Source organism: Diadema antillarum, unplaced genomic scaffold (genome assembly GCF_040938485.1).
Source record: "Diadema antillarum isolate AM-2024a unplaced genomic scaffold, OU_Dant_1.0 seq00000119_RagTag, whole genome shotgun sequence".
Lineage (NCBI taxonomy): Eukaryota > Metazoa > Echinodermata > Echinoidea > Diadematoida > Diadematidae > Diadema > Diadema antillarum.
Window position 1 is genome coordinate 933418 of NW_027271200.1, and position 24298 is coordinate 957715.

Here is a 24298-nt window from a genome sequence, read left to right on the forward strand (position 1 = left end):
TTTAGCTCTGGAAACGTCTTCTCAGCGGCAGCATTCGATTTTCCTCCATTACTAAAGCATCTGATTCGAGAATAAGATTCATAACGGCTAGATATCAATATGTACATAAGTCAAATTTACAGAAAAAAACTGACGAAATAGGCTATTCAATCCATACATATATTACAACAATAGGCACAATAATTTCTAATTAAGTGTCTCATCAGTAATAGCAATTATCATCGTATGACACAAGTTATAAACGATGAATTAAAAGCCACAGCATAGAGCAAAAATCAACGTTAATTTGTTTCTACACTTATGTCGTCTATTACATTCATAGACTTGTATTTGCTTTCAAAACCAAGTTTGATTCTACTTTTTCTTACCATCATTGTCACTCTGACATCTACAGTAAATCCGAATTTTGGTTGTGGACTTAACGATAAAACCTAGTAATAATCATGACGTTCATACATAGAGCATCAAGTACGATTAATGAGAAAACAGTTGCAGGTATTTCTGTTTATAAACTTGAACTTTCTATTCATAAAAATGAGGTTTGGAGAGTCAATGTTGTATGAAAACGGTGGTCTTGGTCTGGCCCAACGTACATCCACATTTATTTTTCAATCAAAAAGTTTATGGCTAGCAATGACATCAAAGCGAGATCGCTATACGACACAAGAGGGCGTACTACAAAAAATACACTCTACCTCATAGCGCAGACCGTAGAACTCTCCGGTACTAGTATACGGAAGATGATGTAATGGGCCGTTGGTAGTTTCTCCTGGCGATATTTTTACAAGGCAGCTGTTGTAACAGTGCGGAGAGTGCACTGGAAATACTTTTTGGGTGCGGAATTATGCATTTTGCGTTTTCTTTCGATGTGAAAGCACTGCTTCAGTTTTCCGACATCTTACAATGAATACTGTTGAAGTAGGCCCACATGAAAGTCTGTAAAATGCGAAGACAATCACGGGCTGCTTCTCTCCTACATTATTTCTGTTTAACAACGCAAAAGATCTATTCACATTATCATAAATTACTCATCCCTGCCGATCTAAATATAGAGGGAGTGGAATGTACGTTTTGCTTGTCGTTAGAGAGCTTTAGATTTTCGCGACGGGGACGTTTAGAGGAAAAAAACAAAACAAAAAACCTATGCTGAGCATGCGCAAAAGCGCGCATCAAGTCGATCTATTTATAGCTCGCGTCGTCGGCGTTTTTCACTACGCGTTCTGGGCTATTTTTACGTCCGCTCAATTCACGAGGTAGAAAGCTACCTAATGCACCACCGATCATATATGGGGGCGCCATTTGATTTCATACGTTCCGTCCCAGCGTAATCTGAAGCTACATTTCAGCACGACGCAGGGGGAGAGGAGAACGTCCAACGCACTCGTCGTCTCAAACGTCCGCGCCACAAATCTAAAGCTCCCTATTCTCTCGCATGACGATGTCTGTTCGCCCTGCGTACCGCATATAAATTATGAAGCACGTATTATTATTTTGTAATCACCGATTTATTGAACGATGATTGCAATAAATTGTTGCGAATGTAGCGTTTGGTTCATTCTTCATTACAATCACTACGTTAGGCATTTCAATGAAGGCAAACTGCACTCTACATTATAGTACAAATCATAATTATATAGGCACATTACTTTTCTGATTGCTCTCCGACACACCTTATAGTATCCTTAAGCACAATGCACGATTCTTTTGATCAAAGTATATCTTTCGTTTACATAACACTATTACAGCACCATTATTTTTTTTTTGAAATACGCATTAAACCCACACTTGATTCGCACTCAGTCAAATCCAATAAACTCCTATTAATTGCAGTTTCCTTGAGATACAGACATTGCAAATGAAAGTCAGGTAAAATGATTTAAAGTTTGCCTCAGATTTGCATTTGTCGTATTCATATCACGAGTTGTCATTTTTAGTCACTCGTTGCAGTAACAAAAGAGGGGAAAAGTGATGCAACATTCACCATGACGTGGTGGAATTTCAATTCTGTACATTGTAGACAGACTTAGCAATTTATCACACACAGTGCCGCTTACACGCAATGCCTGCTTAGTACCTACATGTTAGATATATGCAGTACAGTTGATGATAATATCGTAACCTGAATCTATTATGCCTGATTTCGTATTCCGACTGTCAGGTGACGCATTTTTTCATATCTATATCGATCATTTGCAGATTTTATCGCTGTGGTGATCGCAATATATTCCATTGCATTTTTTTACTAATAACCTGACCTCGTAAACACAATGATAAAGATTTCGTGGACACAGCTCTATTTTGTTGTCTTTTGCGCCCACATATTTCATTAAACAGAATGGCATAATTTCATGAATATTTCTCAAAATTCCTATCGATATAATTATGATAGGGACAATTCACTATGGTGGTAAAATAAATGTTCCGGATGTTCATGACAAGTATTCTTATACCAGGTAAGTTTGAACTAATGAACTGAGATGATGATTAAAAAAAAAAATACTACTGAAGTGTTACGTCAATTTGCTTTGAAGTATTAATTTATCTTTTTATGATAGTGGCATGTGATTCGTACGTAAATTTCTTTGCATATAGACCCACCATAGAAGGACTTTCCTAAACAAAAAAGGTCAGTAGTGGTTAATTTGCGTTTCTTTAATCATGATGATCACAGACGATCTGTTACACAACAGTATTTTCGTCACCACATCACTAATCTGTTTGTCTCCAGAAAGACGGGAGAAAATTTGAGAGCCGATCGATGACGAATACAAACAGTCTATTAACTGATGTTGCTTGCTGTCTGTCGAACAGTTAGATATCGTCTGCTTGAATTCCATCGGATCTGTCTTTACCACCTCAATCTCGAAAGGAAGTCACATTGTGGCCATAGTTATCTGCTGTATCAGCTCAGGTCCCGCCTTGTAAACAACTACGTCCTGTCACGTGTTCAGTATGTTTCCTGTCACGTCCATTTTTAACATGGCGTCTTCTTGATAGTCGCCATTCCATCACACATACACAGACACACTGAGATGGTAGCAAAGGCACACGCGCCCACTGTGTCTGTAACTGATTACGGCGTTCCATTTTCAGCCACCAGGCTTATTTCGGACTGACGAATTTCGGACTGGTTGGAGTACCGTTGAGGGCGTCTTCTCCCCTGGGGGCCGTGGATCCGTTTGTACATTTTCAGCTGAGGCGATTCAATCACGATCTAAGCAGTGGGATGGGTGAAGACACGTAAACATCATCATCATTATAAATATAAGACGTCATCATGTTGATAAGTTAATAATATCGACACATTCTTGAATGGTTGAAAATACTAACTTCGCATTGTTGAACAAACACGCAAACCACTACCGTTGACAGTTTCGATGTTTCAAGTCCACACGTCAACCTCAGACGCGAGCCGGCGGACATAAGGTACAATCGGAAAACAAACCAGTTCGTAGTCCAACTTTGCGCATGAGTTTAAAAGGGTCATTGTACCCACGGGCAATGTTGGTTTTTATATTCACTGAGATAAGCATCTGTAAAGTAATGGTTATTGATGACTGTAATTCTTATCAATGTTGCTTGCAAGGTGACATCAACCTGATAGCAGGCCTGTTATTTTGGAAGATTAATAGAAATAATTGTTTGTCAGTGAATTCTCAAGGGCCCATTCTTAATGCGAAACAATAACATGGATACGGATCATTGATCTCGTCTATGCAAGTTCATGCTTTGTTTAAGCATGAATTCCATAAAATAGTTACGTCGGGCAAGAATATGCATTATGTCACTTTAAAAACGGGTAAAATGCCCAATCAACCTTGAAAACAGAAAGGTCATTAAGTTTGAACCAATGTGCAAATATTGGCTCACTTCAGACCGCTGATTCACGAACAATGAAGGATATACCTGATCTTTTAATTCTTTCATTATATTATGTGTAAAGACAACAAACTTGTCTCACAGGTAAATTCATGTTCTGAATGTTACATGAAAAATTTTTAGCCAAACAGTTCTCTTTGGGTCACTCACGGAATGAAACATACATCGGAAATAAAAAAACAAAAATGTAAATGTTATGTTGACATAATCATGTCTTCTGTGGAAATGATATTCTTGCACGACTAATCAGCAGATCTTTCAAAAATTGATATGCAAACGAATTTGGACCCTCTAGATGAGGACTTCGTAGGGAGCAATCCTAAAAAAAAAGATTGGTAAAGATAATGGAGTATTAAAGAAGAAATCCACCTCCAAAATGAATAAACTTCACAACAAAGAGAAAATATTCCCTACGGAGCAATACAAAAATGACAAAAATCGGACAAGAAATAAGGACGATATGACATTTTGAAATTTCATTTTATTTTTTCGAAAAAAATCTTGACCAGTCCCTATGAACATTCAACTCAGAAAGTTGACGATGTCATGCTCTCACAATTTTTTATTCATTTCATTTACAGAAATGACAAAAATCTCATAGTTCAGCTGTACCAATGTAAAACTTGTCTCAAAACCACCCAAATTAAAAAATATCTTGGTATGGTGACATGCATTTACTTGTATTAGCTAAAAATAGCAATTTTTCCGAATTTCATATATAATATACGTGAAAAAATTGTGAGGGTATGATATCATCAACTCGCTCATCTGAATATCCATTAGGACTGGTCAAGAAATGTTTTCCCGAAAAATGTGAAATTTCAAAAATGTCATATCTTCCTTATTTCTTGTCCGATTTTTGCCATTTTTTATCATTCTGTAGGGAGTATTTTTCTCTTTCTTTTGAATTTTTTTTTTAATTTATTGGGGTGGATTTCTTCGTTAATGACATGAGGGTTGCCATCGCCTCTGCTACTTACGTCATCGAAGGAAATCTCTGGCGTGGTGTCGGGAGTATTGGAGTCGGGTGATGAGGGCGGGTTACTTGATCCACTTCCGGCTCGATGCCCTTTCGCAGTGTGCTTCTTTGGTTTCGGTGCTATCGGTGGAGGAGCCCTATATGGTTTTGAATGTAAAACGTGACACTCAGTACGTTAAAAATATTGATGATATTGATAAAAGGGACGTTTGGTCGATAGACGGTTTTGCCAGTAGTGGCAAAGTTAGAGCTTCTATTCCTTCGTCCACGACAACTGCACAGCAAAGGGTGGGCTTCAACATACCTCAGTCCAGAACTCATAACAAAATAATACGTGCGCGTATGCGAACATTATGTTTCATGCCCATTCACTTGATTCCTTCCCTTTTCTTTGCCCTTTCGCTCTCTGCATGCAGCCAGTTTGCATTAAAGAGAATTGTCACGAGCGAGACCATAAAAATGTTATATATTATTTACTTGGCTCCATGTGGTCTCGTGAAAAAGATTATAAATAAAACACTATAGAGTGGCGGATCCAGAGGGGGGGGGGCGCAACTGGCGCTCACCCCCCCCCCTTTATTTTTCGTTAAAAACAAAAGAAATCAAAAGAAAAAAAAAGAAATGAAACCCGGAAGTGGCAGCAGAAATATTAGTCACGCCCCCCCCCCCCCCCTTTACAGAATTCCTGGATCCGCCCCTGCTATCAACAATACATCAACCGTTAGGTAAACGCTAGTAATGGACGTTGATATGACGTCTCCCTATCTGCAAATCTCACTTTTATCTGATTATTCTATTCGCAAAAAAAAAAACACCAAAAAAACTGGTATTTTGTTTGTGTCCGAGTGTACATGATTGTACATGATTGTGCATGCGCATTTGCCCACTGTCCGTGTGCGCTTGTGTTTTCCTCAAGATCCCAAGCAGTGGAAATCAAATCTCTGAAACGTGACTTTAATTATGTTTCCCTTTCGGGACAAGCAGGATTCTGCAATGCAGGCTGACATCTTCAATCATACTCAAATGCTAATGTCGAAAGTGATGATCGCAGCCCTGTTTAGGTCTTGTCCTATGTCAGTTGAACAAATAAAGGAGATGTGCGGTACCTTTATTGTTGACCAAATCAAGCAAGAGAGAACAACAATTGCAGAACAAAGAGCACATCAGGCGGTAACTCGATTACGCAAAGAGACATGTCGGGCAAAGCGGAAATGCTGGACGCCTCGACGGGTCATTGACCGGTCACAAATTCTGCACTCAGGCTGGTGTTTGAAAATCACGTCGCAAAGATTCGATTTCAAGTCGACGGGCTTCCAGCGCGTTATTCGAAATGCGTTATTTGGAAACCGTTATTTGGAATACAAAGCAGTATACGGACGAGACATCGTAGAGTCAGTACGTCAGTACGTGAAAGAATTCGATAGTACAGATTTTGTTTTGTTTTTCGGGAAAACTACCGGCTCCCTATATCTTACTTTCGTCAAACGAACAAACAAACAAACAAACAAACAAACAAACAAACAAACAAACAACTGAAAAACACACACGATTGGGTTATGATCTTGCAAGGAAACAAAATCGTTTTGCAGCTGAATACGTTATCATCCTGCTCATTATTCTGTGGTAATATTGCGCCAATAAACGACAAAAATGATAAAGAAGAGTTTGATCGCAAAACGATTTGACTTTATTCTTGTTAATTTGAGATAATATTCATGATTAAAGCTGCTACAAAACAAAACAAAAAAAAAGTAGTAAGAAAGGATGGGATTTCTGAACTGTGGTTTCAAGAATATTCCTTGTTAAGCAACAGGTGAGGTATCACTGGAAAAGTTTCATTTTGTTGTATTTGATGATAGACTTACTTTAAACTGTTTAAATACGGCGCTTAGCCCGTTTTGCAATAAAACTTTTTAAAAGATAATGCCAACCCGTTGATGAAAGGTGTGTGATGTGCCACAGGGACTAACCTAATGACAAAATTCATTGCAGTGAAAGGCAAAATTCAAACTACTGTGGCATCCGTCACTTTAATATGAAGCTCTGTCATGACATGTTATACAAGCATACTTGTATATAGCTTGTTCTAAAAGTGAGATAGTGACCCATAAAGAGAGGACAACCAAAAGGCACGGCATGGAAGCAACGAATGCTCTTTCTGTATTTTTTTTTAATACGAATAATCTAGAACTATCTTAGAAAGCGGCTATAGGTTTTCTTTAAAAAGCCCTTAAATTTCTGGGAGCTGTAGTTCGATCAATGAACTTAAAACAAGTCAAAACAGTTGAGAGAGGTAAATGATTTCAATTTGGAGAGAGGCCATGCATGGGCATCTTTAAGGAATTTGGTATTCTTTCACAATCTCCTCTTCTTCGTCACATGTCCCTCACAGACAATGACCGGCTTCAAAACATCGCGTGAAGTTGTAGGATAAACACAGTGATGAGATTTATACCGATGCTCCGGAGAAGGCAGGCTAATTCTTGTTGAGATATATCTTTATTGTGTTGACGTTAATGAGAAATATTTATCTGCGTACCTTGAATTTATACGACGTAATCATTGCTACACGGCGAACTTCACGTATTTTTTTTTGTTACATAACATCACTCTTCCTATTTTACTGAAACAGATCGCCATTTAAAACAACAAAGGAAATTACTCAAAAGTGTCATCCAACAACGTGATAAGAGACAAGCATAATAATGCAACTGCTTGACAAATTGCCCTACATCGATATCAGTTGCATAAAGATCTCGACGGAAGAATTTCATGAATTTGAAGCATAATGAATTTGAAGCATAATAATGTACACATTGAATTTCATATTGTAATAAGTTGATGCAAGTCATATGATATTCACCGTTGTCAACGTAGCATGAACTAATTTTACTGGCAAGCAATGCCTCCAAATAAAGTAGAATGCTCGGCGGATTCGTTATTAAAACAGATTTTATGTCTACAACAGATTCAAGCACTTTGTACGTAACATAAACACAGATTGCTGAAAAACAATCTGTTTTCAGTATGCCTAGCAGTAGAGATCGAGTCCATGTCTATGCGTGATTAAGTTTGAAATTGACGGTTATGGGTTGAGCCTTTGATAGGATACATGATGACCTGTGCTTATCCCAACGAAATCTAAACTTCTTTGCAATATGTGCTTGTTTAAAGGGATAGTACAGTATTGGTGGAGATGAGAATTGGACTTTAAACTTTTTGCGAGATACCAAAAAAACACTTATGAAATAGTTCAGAGCATACCATTTTACGAGGAATTCAAAGTTTATTTGATGAAAATCGTGTTTGGAATGACTGAAACATCCAAAAACAAAGTAAAACAAAGCGATCATGATAAAGTGTGGGTCCCACACTTATTAGAATCACTCTGTTCTGGATATCTCAGCCACTTCAAAACCAATTTTCAACAAATAAACGTTAAATTCCTCATGGAATTACATGCTCTTTCATATTTATAAGAGGTTTCTCATTATCTCACCAAAAAATGTTAGAAACCTGAAATTAGGTCTCAACCAAAACAACACGATCCCTTTAAAGCTGCTTGAATGGTATTTCATCTAATACATATACAACGTATATTTGATCAAATCTGATTTTCTGATTTCAATTGGGGAATTGAATGAAAGAATGACGCCTACTTAATCCATAAATGAGTAAGAGGTAGTGGCCCACAACTTTGCTTTTCCGGGTTTGACTAAATTGACCAAAGCATGGACACAAATAATTTTCCCAAGCAGATTTTCCAGCGTTCCTCATCATAGTCCATAAGATGTGAAACGCTCAATTCGAGTAACGATGGATATTTAGTGTATACGCCATGTTAATTCGTGCAAAGAGCGAGTCGGGAGAATAATTGTAAAAAGTCAAACTTACTTGTTGGTGTTTGTCCGATGTCTGTCCCTCGACTTGGTGGTCGCTCGTTTGTGCTTGGCAGACCGGGTCGTGGTCCCGTCCTCGCTCGATGACCAGTCACTCTCCTCGCTGTCCTCGAGATCGTTGCCAACTGGCCAGTGGAAGGAAATATATGGGGAGATATTCATGAGCGGCAGTGCAATTTCGGACCCTTCCAGCACCCTGTATGCTCTGTGGTGGTAATGGCCGTGTGAAAACTCAAAATGCAACATGGCGGGACCGCAGTAAGTTATAATTTCCAGATCAAAGATGGTATTCTCCTTTCTATAAGCGTAGGATCAACAGTTATTGACTCCTTAAGAATCATGAGCATATCACCAGTCTGTACAAAAGTTTCCTAACAGCCTTATATATCACACTCCTGACACACTTTCAGCTTTCGTGGCGTCAAGCTGTACGCATGGGCACATCCGAAAACGTCATCTTCTTGTTTTTATGTTACTCAAATCGTAACTGCTCGATTTCACTGATGTGAACTTTCCGCAGTCTTGGCGTTTGTTTGTCTTTTTTCCCCTCTCTTTCCAGCGTGACCACGGCATAAATATTGATTATCTTTCCTATCATTTTCAGAAACTCTGTAGCCACATTTGGAGATCTGCGTGAGTAAGAATAGAATGCAAGGTCCAATGAAAAAGAAATGCAACGAAATAGAAATCTATATCCACGTCTCAAAGAAGAAGGAAATGAACTAAACTAACTTCCGCTTCTCCTATCGGAGAGTTGATAACAGATAGCATGATGTTCCATGAATTAAGATAGATGTTAAACAGTCAAATGAGAGGGATAGGAACAACCGTTCCAAACCGTCGTCAGGCTGACCGGCAAGGAAAAGAGAAAAACGAAAGGGGGGGGGGGGGGTCCAGGGTAAGTGACGATCATAATTTTGCACTGTGGTGCTGCTCCTATAAACCACCTGACGTCAGTTACTTTACATGCAGGCTATACCCATCTACAGGCATACGTATTAGTTATACTTGGTTTGCTGTTCAGATATTTGCAAAATGTGAATAAAGATACGTATTCTTTTTTTTTCTTTCACTTTTTTTCCCAATGCTTAAAGGTTCTGTTTACCTTTGGAAGCAGTGATTTAAACAATTTTCAAGGTATCACTTTTGATGCAATGTGTAGGTCTGTTGTATCACAAAACATCCTACCATATAGAATTTTCGCAATAAAGCCTAAAATATGAGGAGATATCAGTATTTTTCTCATTAAACCATAACTGTAGACGGTTTAGTCTGGAAACATTTTTATTATAACTATTGTTCACATTTTGTATATTAAAAAATACTTAACATCGATTATACTGGTTCAAATTTTTACATTGGTTGTTTCTATCCCTAACTCACATAGTAGACCTATTTTGAAGCACTGATGCTGGTTTTTTGTTTCATCTGCAAATGGTAAATTATGCCTTTAAAGTGTCGTCCAGTAGCCTTCATAAGGGACAAGTTCGCCTAAATATGCAGTGTGTGTGGATTAAGTGAATGCAGCAATATAAGTAGAACACATCAGTGAACTTTGAAGAAAAGAAAGAGAAGACTACCAAAGTTCGTGATGTCACATAATACACAACGCTATAAAGAAATTATAAAGAAAATTTCACTTTTTTAAAATTGAAAAGTACACAAATCATTCCCTCGACCTGTTGTTGACGTATGTTAAAGGCATTATCGCCCCCTCGCTTTCTGAAAAACAAAAAGAGTGAGTGAAGTGCTCTTTCACTATGCGAGAAAATATGAAAATAATTATGCTCAATCTTCTTCATAACTATTGTCTTCTTTATATCGTTGTATATGCGTGACGTCATGCACAAGGTATTGCAGTCTTCTCATCAAGCAATGGCTGCACCAAAACTTCACAAGTTCATAACTTTTGAACGGATCGTCCGATTTTACTCAAATTTTCACTAATGTGTTTTACTAATGTTGCTGCATTCACCTGATTCAAACGCACACACACACACACACACACACACATATATATATATATATATATATATATATTGGGTGAACTTGTCCTTTAAGATAGTAGCATTCGATTTTGAAATGTAGGCCTAAGCATGCGTCATCATGCTCATAAATGTATTAAAATCATACATTTCACAACGTGACTTCATCACTTCCAGCAGCACATAACTTAACCTGAATTAACGCGCTTCTCCGATGGAAGTCAAAGTAAAAGCAGGGCTTAAACCTTGCAACACTTTATTTTCCTTGGTAGAGGGAAGTTGAGGGAAAATAGAGAGGGGGGGGGGGGAAATAAAGTTAAAGGGAGAGAGAGGCTGGAGAGATTAGTGCAAGTAGTATAGAAAGGTTATGCTAGCATAACAAGCATCATGGTCAGGTATCGATACAAACAGGGAGCTATAGAGCATTATGGTACCAATATCTCCTCCCCCCCCCCCCCCTCTCCCCGGTGGTAGTGGTTAATGGTGGTGCTGATATTGATTGAAGAAGGGAGGGGTCGCAAAAGAGGATGATCAATAGATAGGCCTATATCTACAATATTTGCTGTCCATCAAGAGGAAATAAGACAGGCCTTTTTTTCAGAATTCCCTTTAAGATATATGTAAATAGAGTGATATATGTTTATAGAGCTATATCTTGTACACACACCCATACACACAAAATAAGGACCACTGTGTATACCTATACCATCATAATGTATGTAGTGTAGGCCCACTTATGCTCGCATTTATGTTGAGCCTTACGTACTCTCTACAAAAAATCGAGTGAAAATATTCACTCCAAAAAGAGTGAATACAAAAAAGAGTGAATTTAGAGTGAAATTGGAGTGAATTTTGAGTGAAAATGTTAATTTTCACTCGTTTTAGAGTGACGTCAGGGATCACTCCAAAATCCTCGAGTGATCCCTGAGGTTACTCCAAAATGAGTGAAAATGAACATTTTCACCCAAAAGTCACTCCAATTTCACTTTAAATTCAATCTTTTTTGTATTCACTCTTTGAAGAGTGAATATTTTCACTCGATTTTTTTTTAGAGAGTACTTTGTAGGCAATGCTATTTTAACAGGAATTCTACTGTAAAACAACAGGACATAATTATCACTCTATATGCAGTGTGCACAGCATGCAAGACTTGCGAGGCTTTTTTGCAGTGATGTTGTCGTGCATGACGAAATCGCAGGCACACATAGTCGTGTATAAGGTCAGAAAACAAAGCAGGCAGCATGGGATTAGAATACCCTTTCTTCTCAAAGCATGCAAAAGGAAAAAACACAACAGTTTAGGAGACATAGAATACATCAGGGAGGTGGAAGAGAGGAATATCGGACCTTGGATGTTAGTTCTCATTCTGAATGCACACACGGAATGAAGGACACATACAAAACAGCTAAGAAATAGTCAACATATAAAAAGTAATGTCCTTAAGCTGGTTTCGCATGCATATTTCAACGTAGAAAGAAATATAGGCAGACTAACAGACAGACACACAGACAAAAACACGGACAGAAAGACAGATACAAACTGGTACAGACAAACTGATCATGTGCAACGATAGAGCAGGATGATGCAGACAGATTTCACTTATGACAAAAACGAGTGGTTAAGTTTAAAATTGATAATAAATTGTGGTCTATCGGTTGCCTAGGTAATGGCGTCACCTTTTATGACATCATTCTAATGAGTCATGAGTTTATTTTTCATTTTCGTCAAGTTATCGCTGTGGGATGCAGTTAAAGGTTCAAGAAATACAGAGTCAATGCTGTGGTATATAGTGCGGCGTCATCCCAAAACAGTCCTTTAGTCCTTGAGTTTAAAAGTATCCTCTTCTGAATTCCTGTGTGATGGGAACTTAGTGGGTGCTGCAAGAGGACCATGGAGTTTCCAACTTTTGTAAAGAACGGGTTAGAAGCCTGATTTATAGTATCGACACAATGAGATGATAAAGTGACGAATCATTATTTTCCTCACAAGCTGCGTCATGATAATATTGTTGTGAGAACTCAGGCATGGTATAGTGCGATACACAATGAGATCAAGACAAACAGTAATAGTGTTTAAGATTATTATGTATTTACATTTCGTTATTATGCAGATTAATAATTACGTTATACACATTCTATACATAAAAATAACACTAGTTTTCATGAAAGACGATAATGAAATATTTACGAATTACCGTCCGATATTCACCTTGTCTTGTTTATCAAAAATATTTGGAAAAAATGTTTTTACTCGCCTTCACAATTATATATATACATTTGCTGCAACATAATTTATCATACGACAGTCAGCAAGGGTTTCGACAAAATTTGTCAACAAATATGGAAGTTATGGAAATACATGCAGGACAAAATTATTCAAGAACTTAATGGTGGCAAAGATGTCTTAGCAGTATTTATGGATCTCTCTATTAGCTATCGACTGTCTTTCGCATAAAAGTATACATAAAAATATTTTAAAAACTGCGATATTATGGTGTCCGAAGCGAATGCTTTAATTGGTTTGGATCTTATCTATGTGGTAGAAAACTATTCACTGTTAATGATTCTTTTCAGTTGTCTTTTAAAACACTGATACGGTTATTCCTAAGGGTCCATTCCTGGACCTTTATTTCATATTTATTTGAAATAAGTGACATTGCAGACTCTTGCAACGAATCTCCTTTTATTCTATATGCAGATGATTCCTCGCTTCTTGCCTCTCATAACGACAGTGGTAGATTGAATTTTATAGAATAAAAATCTTGCCTACGTATAAAATTGGTGCAAGTGCAATAGATTCTTTTTAAATATAAGTAAAATACAAAGCGTATTTTCAAATAGGATGTGTGTAAGATAGTTTTCATGATATGATTTTGAAAATTTGTGAAACAGGGCTTACATTAAAAATGTTATCAATCTGTAAATTTTCAAGGTGTTCCATTAAATAGTAACTTGAGTTGGAATTGTATCGATAGTGTTTGTAAGAAAAAAATCTCTCGTTTTATTGGAATTTTATACTGACTGATATATTATTTGGCCAGTTATATTTCGTTAGCTCTTTATAATGCTTATATTTCAATTTCTTTCACCTTGCTGTAATTCAATCTGGAGAAGTCGCTATTCTTGCCAAATTCAAAAATTTATCTTACTGCAGAGGAAAGCCATTAGATTATGCACGAAATCAGATTATAGAGAATCAACATCGAAACTGCTTAAATCCTTTTAAATCCTCAAATTGCCACACTTGAATGAGACGCAAATAACATGTTCTTCCATGCAACGTTATCATGTTCAAACTTTGTCACCTTATTTACTACGTGTGTTTTCTGTCAAATTCTAAAATACATAATTATATTAATCATACGAGCTCGTCAAATCATTTTCATCGATGAAGATGATTCAACTGACAACGTTGAATATTCATAACGTCATTCTGGTCCTGCCTTTTGGAATATCTTAGATGTGAGTAAATTTGATACACAATTTAATGATAATCATAAAGGACAGTATACAAAAATGATTAGTAAATACTTATAAATCTCTTTCGACTTTGTTATAAGAATGTTACATGAATATAAACGGTAGGTATTTTTTTTGTGTGTGTACTTTGGTATTCATGGTACATTTTATTCTTTATCAGAAAAAAAATGTGCTAATCAGTTTTATGAATTGTTGATAATGATTACAGTTTGGGGGTATTTAACATTACAAGGCTATTCTGGCTTTCTACGCACATACCATTTTCCGGTCGTCTACACACACAGGCCTTTTTTTTTTTAATTGAGCTCATGATCTTTATACCTATTGTTAGCTAATTTTGTTCCCCCCATGCTTTGTCCTCATAATCTCGCTATATTCTTTCATTTTTTTTCACTGTCTTATATACCTATATACTTCGGTATATAATTGCTTATATTTACATGTATTATATATAATGAATTGGAAATAAAGATTGCATTGACATGTATACTGGAGGGAGAGAGAGAGAAACAGAGAGAAAGCTTGCAGTGCCCCCTGGAGTACAGCTGATGCTAGAATCATCAGCTAAAGTGTCATCTGCTTGATCACCTCATCAACAAGTGGACATTTTGTTGGTCTGGTGTAGACAGGTGATCACAGCAGAAATCATAATCTTCACGACATCAACCAGGTCAAATTCCGTCGTACATTACAGCGAAACACCGCGTAAAGACATGCTTCGTGCGTTGATGCATCGGTCGTCGTATGCATCTGCAAACGAGCAAGCTGAGATAGCAGGATTAATTAGAGGTAACCATAGTAACACCTTTTTATCTCTCGTTAATTTTGGCTCATGATGATGACGCATAGGCGGTTCCATTATGAGCGCCGAAACGAGAGCGGAGTTCGCTCTGTATGAATGACTATTGGCTTCTCTTTCTCTTTCTTGACAGCCAAACTCAGTAATTAACCCGCCAGTACTGATTGCTGCATCCAGTGCAAAGCGAGGTTTTTCATCTGGCGTCGCACGTATTATAGTCCGAACGACGACGCGCATTTGGAGCTGTAACAATGGCCTTTGACCCGCCTCCTTTTGCTGAGTCAAAAGCCTCACAATCATTTTCTTTAATTAAGAGCGGGTTGGTGTGTGATTATTTGACTTACCAGAAAAAAAAATAGCAGATGTCTTGTGGGACCGGACCATGCTGTTTTGTTTTTAATTAAGACAATAAACTTCGCATGATATATTGAATGCTAAAAACAGAAAGTAAGTTAGTTGAAAACGGATCCTTTGGTGAAATGTCAAAAACTAATTTCATCGACAGAAATACTTAATGTTCAATGCGCTGTACATAGATTGAAAATAGCATCCATAAACATTAGACTAGTCAACATCGGCCAATGTTTAGTACTTTCTGAAATCCATACAAAGATACTCTTTGCACCACTTAAAATTTATAATATAAAAACGCTCACAGAAAGCATTTCGACTCATACATTACGCATAAATTGCAAACAATTATCATAACTTGCGTTGAAATCACATTCATCCATTACTGAATAGTATGCCAGACATGTGGTATCACGTTCACTTTGATGGGGGTGTATTTTTACTCTTGTCAGCGGCTTATAGGTCAAGACATTTGTCAGTGTTAGCGAGTGTGTGTATTGTGTATGTCATGTGTGTGTGAGTGTGTGAGTGAGTGTGTGTGTGTGTGTGTGTGTGTGTGTGTGTGTGTGTGCGTCGTTTCTATGTGTGCAATGCTGTGCCGTTTGCCTGTGGTACACATTACACTCCTCCTATAATACCACCTGTGCTCGCTAGGGACGCATAATGGCGTCGCACTAGAAAATAAACACACAATGAGATCATTCGTCATGCCTTCTCAATCATGGCATTGACTGTTAGGCGACAAGGATTGAGAGGACGAACCCTTATTATTAAACACACGGATCAACCTTTCAGTCTTGGCCTTCGGTGTGTACACTGCGATACACTGGGCTGTGATTATGTGATCGCACGAGACATTATTACATGAACCGTGGAGGGTAAAAGCTTAAGTTCTGATTATGCATGGCAATGCAGTGGCGGATCCAGAGGGGGGCGCAAGAGGCGCACGTCCCCCCTTTATTTATCGTTAAAAACAAAAGAAATAAAAAGAAAAAAAATGAAATGAAACCCGGAAGTGGAACCAGAAATATTAGTTGCGCGCCCCCCCCCCCCCCTTTACAGAATTCCTGGATCCGCCCCTGCACAATCGACCGTTGTCTGTGGTGAGATACGTGTGTATAGGCTCCTTTAGATATGTAACAAGCATGCACACGCACGCACTATTACACACACATACACACACACACACACATACACACACACACATAAATCATTATATCTTAAATATGCCTTCCTCCCGCATAAAAGTCTGATTTATGTAGGTTAAACGGTAGAAACACTGTTTTGAGCGCCTCCCTTAAAAACATTATTGAAAGCTAATTGGTGTTACTTGGTCTTAGAACTGTGTGTGTCCAGTGAAGTGTTTCTCTATAACACCTACCTGGGCCCTGTTTCTATGAAGAGTTAAAATTGATTATATAGTTGATTTCAACTGTAAGTCTATGGCAGCCTGTGTGGTAAGGCAATTTAAAATCGATTTTATCTTTTGATAAAACGGGGCCCTGGTGTATCCAAAGATAGTCCAAAGCTGACTAAAAAGACCTGTTAGGTTTTGGTGCTTGTTTGTTTGTTTGTTTGAGGGTTTTTTTTGTGTGTTAATGCCTATTTCAGCCATAAATTGGGGCTTCAGTATGCCCAACAATAGATGATTTTATGCATTGACATAGCAATGCACCTGACTCATTGCGTAATCCGCTGAATCATCTTTTCTTCATAATTTAGAAGTCTCCTCTCCCATCTCCCCCCCCCCCCCCCGTTATGGCCGACATATGGTACAGTGTTTCAAAACAGCATAGATTTATCATAGAGGGGGAATCTTTATGTCACACCGCCTGATCACTTTTTCTTGTGATCTGTGCTTAAAATAATATTATTATTTTCTATTTATACAATCTAATGTTAAAAGGGGGATTGCAGCCCATTATGTATCTGATTTAGAAAGAGATCCTGCTCTGCACCCCCCCCCCCCTTACAACCCCCGTGGGTGTCGTGGTACCCAGTAATGGTAAGTGCAAATTGGATGTCGACATCTCAAAGGAGTAGTTGGTTTCAGTTACCATCTGCTCTTGCTACAGACATAATATGGCTTAGCACATATTTATGATTTGATAATGATGTATGACGTTGTTTAATTACTATGTAAGAATAAAAAACCATTTACAATCATAACTGGTAATAGCCATATAAGCATTTGGCTGTCCTGCTTTTGCTCAAGATCGCCTGTAAGCACAGCCATCCAAACCTTAATATGAAAACGTCGAAACAAAATCAAGGAAAACTAATTTTAAGGGTCTTCTTTCTCCACATTGAATGTGAACTATTCATTTGAGACGCTGATGGGAGATACAGGTGCACTATACGGAGCCTATCATTATTGCATTTCACCGGTTATATCATTTCCTGCATGTTTAATAGTGCAGTAAAACAGACAGTGGGAATGAATTCTAAGCAAAGAATGGCAGAGAGCTTGCGTGCCAGAATATCTAATTTCATGTTTTATTGTCGATTTGCAGCAAAGTAATGTGAGGGATGAATTGGCATTACGTTGGCATTCTTAAAGTTATGAATAGGACAGAAATAGAAGTTACGAACTTCTGTTTACGTACTCAGATAGAGGAAGTGGGCTACATTGTACAGTCAAGCCATTTGTAATGATTTTGATTGGTATTTTTTATGTTTTAATTAAAGTATATACCCCATCCACTGTCACGCATGTCTTGATGTATACGTCTGAATATCGAGCTCGCATTTATTACATCCTTCTATTGACGAAGTAAATAATCAATTGACGATATGAATAGCTAAATTTTGCATCATTTCTTGAACAAAAGTATGCTTTTTTTCAGTAGAATACTTAAGATCTAGGGTTTGTATTACCTCAACACTGCATCATTCATGTTATCAGTAAAAGTTCTGTTATTTTGTTGTACATTGTATTCGTCAATTGGCATATTCAATTTCTTGCTATGTTTATGGTTTATTATTTGTAATATAGAAAAATAGTAAGATGGAATATGGAACAATAAAAACAACCTGCACTGGAGAACTCTGTTTCTCATTCCTTTCTTGTACCATGTCCATGGCGGTCATTTATCAGAGGGCAATGCTTCATTGCGGTGAAAGTGTGAAAAGCCGCGGTAATGAGTAGCAGACGATGAATCAAGCTCGAGTGTGGAGGCGTAACGACATTGCTGACCCTTCCTTAAAAATCTCTGTCCTCTTCCTGCATAAGGTGTTGTTAGAGATACAACCTCACATACAACTTTCTACCCCTCCTTTTTTCCCCCTTGCTGCATCAATCATGCGAAAATTGAACTGTCACCGGATCGAGTTTCCGCCAGCAGAAACTAAAAGTACGTTCGCCTGCGATCTGTTTTGGTGACTCGTTTTAGGTGCCGTAAGTTCCGTGCAGTGGTATGCAGGTATGTATAGTATATACAATAATTATATATATATATATATATATATATATATATATATATATATATATATGTGTGTGTGTGTGTGTGTGTGTGTGTGTATGTGTGTATATACATCTACTTATTCACTTATCATTATATACGATTATTTTCTTCCTCGAAAATATTTAGAATGTCATTCCATGATGACTTCTAATTGATGGCGATGTGAAAGGTCTTCACATCACAAACTTAGCAAAACCAATAATTATGATACTTCATGGATTCACATCGAAAGTTAACATGGAAATGGATGTCAGGAACTCTTTCAAATTACTTTGGGGCAGCAAGAAAAGTAAAATGATTGTTTTGTTTAAAGCAAAATAAAAGAGAAAGCAAATGAAAAGCAAGTACCTTTAATCAGTTTTATGGTAGCCGATCTTACAGGGTGGATGATTAAAAACAATTTCACTTTCACATATTTGCTCAAATCCGCACGTATAGTTCAGTGTCCGTGTGTATGCATATTATGTACGCATAAGACTTTTGAATAATTGATTATGTACAATTAAATTATGTATCGGGGTCCTAATCTATAAGCACTGCTTCTCCCTGGGTTCCCACTATTCTTGCATTGCTTTAACCTTACTTTGTATATGATTATGCATTTTTGTGTTTTTTATTGTAATCCTGAAATGATGGGGAATAAACTTAACTTAATTGAATTGAATTGAATTGAATATTCAAGCGTGTATGTTTAAAATGTATATGTGTACATACTATGATTATAGGAGATCTATATATTTATGTTATGTATGCAAATAGGCCCTACATGAGTGTGGGTGTGTGCGTGTGTGTGTATGTGTGTACAAGTCACATATGCATTCATTAACATGCGTACATAGTGTGTGTGTGTGTGTGTGTGTGTGTGTGTTGTGAATTGTGTTAAGGAACTTTCAGTCGTCATCTAGAAGTGTAAGCCCCCCCCCCCTTCCCCATACAGGCCTGAATATAATTGGTATAATTGTATATGATAGCTCAAAGAAACAGTATCAGTACTAAGCCACTAAAGGGCTTTTTACACTTGTAAATTTTTGCTTAGCCCCGGACCAACGGTGGGGCTAAGGGGGGGCCTTAGCCCCACCGTTGGTACGGGACTATCCTTAGCCCACTTTCTGTTTACACTCGTTTTTGCCAAAGTGGGCTAGCCCCACCGATAGTACGGTACTATCTGGCCCTGCAAAATAGCAGGGGTTAGCACCGCAATTGCGGTGCCAAGCAAGTGAGTGTAAACAGAACGAAAAAATAATCCTGGGCTAAGCAACGGAGACGAAGTCCGACCCTCACTGACCAATCAGAAACGAGGTAATCAAGTGCTGCCGGTGCGTGCGTGTACGTGTACAGTACACAGCGTAATTATGAATATTCATGTGGTTTGGAAAGTCCGGGGCTAAGAAATACGAGTGTAAAAAGGTCAGTTTTCTCCTTAGCCCCGGACAAGAGATAGTACGGGACTAATTGGTGAGTGTAAAAAGCTGAAAAAATTGGTACGGGACTAACGATAGTCCTGGGTCAGAGAAAGTCCGGGGTTAAGAAACACAAGTGTAAAAAGCCCTAAACAAATCCAGGTTTCGTTGCCTGAATGCAGAATTCCACGTCTACATGGTCTAAAAATTGCACTTCATATTTTCTCAGTCGCTCAGCATGGCGTAGGAATGCGAAACTCGATATAAACGCACGCTTTTCACGCACACACACACACACACACACCCCTGCTGAGGGGGCGACGAAGAGAGCTTAAAATAGCGCGGCACTCCTGCTAGAGAATGCGATATTACTCACAATCTCGTCTCGTCATTCCTCATGCTGCTTACAAGGGAAGCATCCGCCATTTCAGACCATGTCAACAATCGCAACTCACGCGTATGATATTCCCCGTTACGATTGATGGCATAAACTCATCTAACCCTCCGTTGAAATAATCCTCAGTCACAACAAGTTCACATGTGATATCATTCTCTCACAATTTTATTTCATCATGATTATGTGATTATTGACATTTTCCCTTCACCGAAAGAAATGAATTTTGCCGTTCGGATAAAAGGTAGAAAAGGTAATTTTGCAAACATAGAGTGGATTATGTTAATCAACCATTGAAACATTCGAAGATAGGCATGCCTTTGGAATAGTGTAAGCGTTTAGATATTCACGATGTGTTTACAATCATCCGTGTATGACATGGAAACATTTTGTGCGTTCACTGTATACGACATTTGACTAGTCTTTAAATGCAGTCATCTATAGAGCATAATTATTATGTGTCCTGCTGACGACGATATGTGTATGTAACGAAGATACTCACCCCGCGACCAGCGATGCTCCTGCTGTGAGTAGAAGACCTCCCGCACATAGCTGAAGAGCTTCCGCGGTAGACTGGCGAGGAACGACATTGTCCGTCTTACGATGCCGTTGTGGTGTCGCAGCGAATGACTGTTGTTATTGGAATCTGCATCGTCGCTCTCCGCCGTCTTCAAATCCCGATTCTCCTCCCTTCCCCGTCTTCCATCATTCCCGACACTCTCCTCCTCCCCATCCTCCCTGCCTCCGACGCTCTTTCTTGGTTTGTCTTTCGGTGGTTCCGTCCTCTCGCCTCCTTCCTTCCCGACGGCCTGGTAAGCTACTTCTGACCGCGGCATGATGATACTGCCTGGTAGCGAAAGCGGGGATGATGTAACGGATGACGTAATATTTCCCCTGATGGCTCCTCTTCACAGAATCTCGCTCCGTCTCAGCTTAATAATTCTCCTCAAAGAAGAAGGGGGGGTCAGATGGTGATGGTATAGACAAGAACACAAAGGAGGCCCACCAGTACTGATGCCTTCCGTCTCTCTTTCCTCCTGCCTTCCTCCTTACTCCTCCTCCTATGCGCCGTTATACACGAAGGCACGAATCCTGTAAGTGCATGATGCAGATTGGACGCACACATTAAGAAAATCATGACACATCCGTGGCGCACTCGACAATGCAGGGCGGCACTGTGTCTATTCAAACACAGACGGTGAGGGAATAAGCAGAGAAAGGGAGAGAGCGCTATATAGAAACTAACCCGCATGTCTAGCGCGAGCCATAAATGTTCAACACGTGAACCTCGCTTTATTGAAACTATACATCGGTTTTAAAAAGAAAAAGAAAAAGAAAAAGACATAAGGTCATGGTTCTACATCGATGAATATTTCAGTGTAATACCAGGGTATGGAGATAAAATCCATGGTTCCGTGGTGAGGGCAATGTTAGTTGGAAGTGTAAGAATCAACTCTAAATTTTCTTCTTATGATAATACACTGTATGTATATGGCAAGATGATATTACATCACAACAAGCATTAGCAAAATAGAAACGAAATACTCAATCTAATTGATAATTATGATGATAATGAAAAAAAAACACCCGACAGATAATGATTACATGCAGTGATAATCAAGCTGAAGATGGAACCCTCATAAAAAAAAAGATAATTGTAATGTTCAGTAATGTCCATAGATTTTGCTACCTTTAAGATAAGAAATGATGAGATCCTCCAAAATGAAAAGATAAAGATGAAAACGTGGTGCAACATATTCAACATTCGAGCCCCCCCCCCCCCGAATCATAATCTTTGCTGACACCGCTTTATGATGATAATGTATCACAGTCATAACCATTGTGCAAAGAAAAGCCGGAGATAGAATAATGAAGTATGAATGTATTTGAGTATCTATTATGAATATCATAATGACACATCACACGATGTGATAATTATCAGAACATCCGGTACCATTTTGATATCATTTACCACAAAAAAGAACAAAACGTAATCGGTAATAGAATATGTCTTTTGAATCAAGTGTTCGATTATGAAGTCGATTCAACAGATCATTTCACCTGAAAAAAAGAAGAAGATTAAAATAGGGTTATCGCCTTCCGGTACCCTTTCTAAAATCAATAACAAAAACAACATCAACAAAACAGTATCGATAACAACAACTGCAACAACAACAACAAAGTTCTGTATGACTGGCGAAATCTTTAACTCACTTTCAATGTACAGCAGTGGCACTAACTTTAGTCTTAACGCAGTACGTCAGGTGCGAACGTGTCTTCTATAGATTATCTCTCTCCATACACATTACTAAGCTGTAGCTTGTCAGCATATCCCGGAGTTGACAGCCCTAAACTGACATGCCGACGCATATCACAACTTACACTATGACACGTAATTTGAACTCTCCGCTGTATGCAGGTATACCGGGGGCTTGGGTATGCACGTGAAAATGACACGCAGGTAATGATAAACGGACATTATGTCATCACATAATGTATATCAAAGTGGCGGGGAGATTATCAGGGCCTACTGATTAAAATAGATGTATATGATTACCCCACCCTTAGCGAAAGTGGCTTGGGGGAGTAAGCCGACCATGATCGAATGAATTCAGTGTAGATATCCATAAGTAAAAGAAACTCTGGAGACAAATTACCCGATCATAACTTTTACGTACTGTGGTTTGCATGGGTGTTTATACAAGAACACTAATTTATTCGCAAATATGATAGTATTTCATAAAGAGAAATGGGGCTCTTTCTCTGTAACTCTACCTGTGTAATTGCATCTTCGATCCCTCTGGTGAGTGTGAGTAATCTAAAATGTATTATAGAACAATGACTTCGTTCTATAGAAAGTAACTTCGAGAGGCGGGAAGATTCCCTTTGTGGTCGATAACACTCCTTCTAAATTTGTCACTAGCCTATTACAGTTGGGATTCGACGTCATAGACATCGGCTGACAGCAACTTAAAGACTTCGTTTAAGACTTAAGAACAATACGTAGTGTATTGGTAATGAATTTCAACGACTAAGATCAAATCATTAAGCAGCACGCTCCTGTTGTCTTTACGTGGGCCTCTCTTTTCCAATAACACAATTATTTTCAACATTAAGTTTCACATGCATATAATATATATATATATTAGCATATATATATATTCTTGTAATACATTGTAATTTTTTCCTTGAACTTGTATTGGAAATAAGATCTCAGTTGAATTGAATCGAATTGAATTGTTTTTCTGTTTTGTGGACACTCGCCCTGGATAAATTGCAATATCCCCGCAACACACATACACCAAACATTGGCTATACTAATTACTATCCACGTTGTTCATTGGAGATGTAGGTTCTAACTCGATTTGCCAAATCCCTATCGCTTTGGCCCCATCCCTCCTTCGAAATGTTGTGTATTAACATTTAACATACATAAATGCTCTTTGCTTATCATTTCTCCTATTGTGCGATATAACTACACGGCTTTTTAGGGCGGATAAACGATCAAAGATAAAGGAATGTCATCACTGATAGCGCCTGTAATCAATGTAAACAAATTGGTAAAGGAATTCGGTAGAAGAAACAGACAGTGGGCATGGTCCGAATCCTCCTCGTCCAATGTTATGTTGCATTTTTTTTTATTTTTTTTTTTTAGTTGCATGGAGCGAA

The 24298-nt window shown here is 38.2% G+C and overlaps 1 protein-coding gene across 1 annotated transcript in view; it reads right to left on the reverse strand.

Annotated features, from left to right (window-relative positions):
• Nucleotides 1-1641: 1641 nt before the first annotated feature.
• The window catches only part of LOC139727126 (uncharacterized), a 52465-nt gene continuing 29808 nt past the window's right edge, over nucleotides 1642-24298 (reverse strand). The window contains exons 8-10 of the mRNA XM_071638107.1: nucleotides 8753-8882; nucleotides 4860-4995; nucleotides 1642-3214 (exon numbers count right to left, since the gene is read on the reverse strand). Of these exons, the coding sequence (XP_071494208.1) occupies nucleotides 3074-3214; nucleotides 4860-4995; nucleotides 8753-8882 (407 nt within the window). The 3' untranslated portion in view covers nucleotides 1642-3073. The remainder of the gene's footprint in view (nucleotides 3215-4859; nucleotides 4996-8752; nucleotides 8883-24298) is intronic.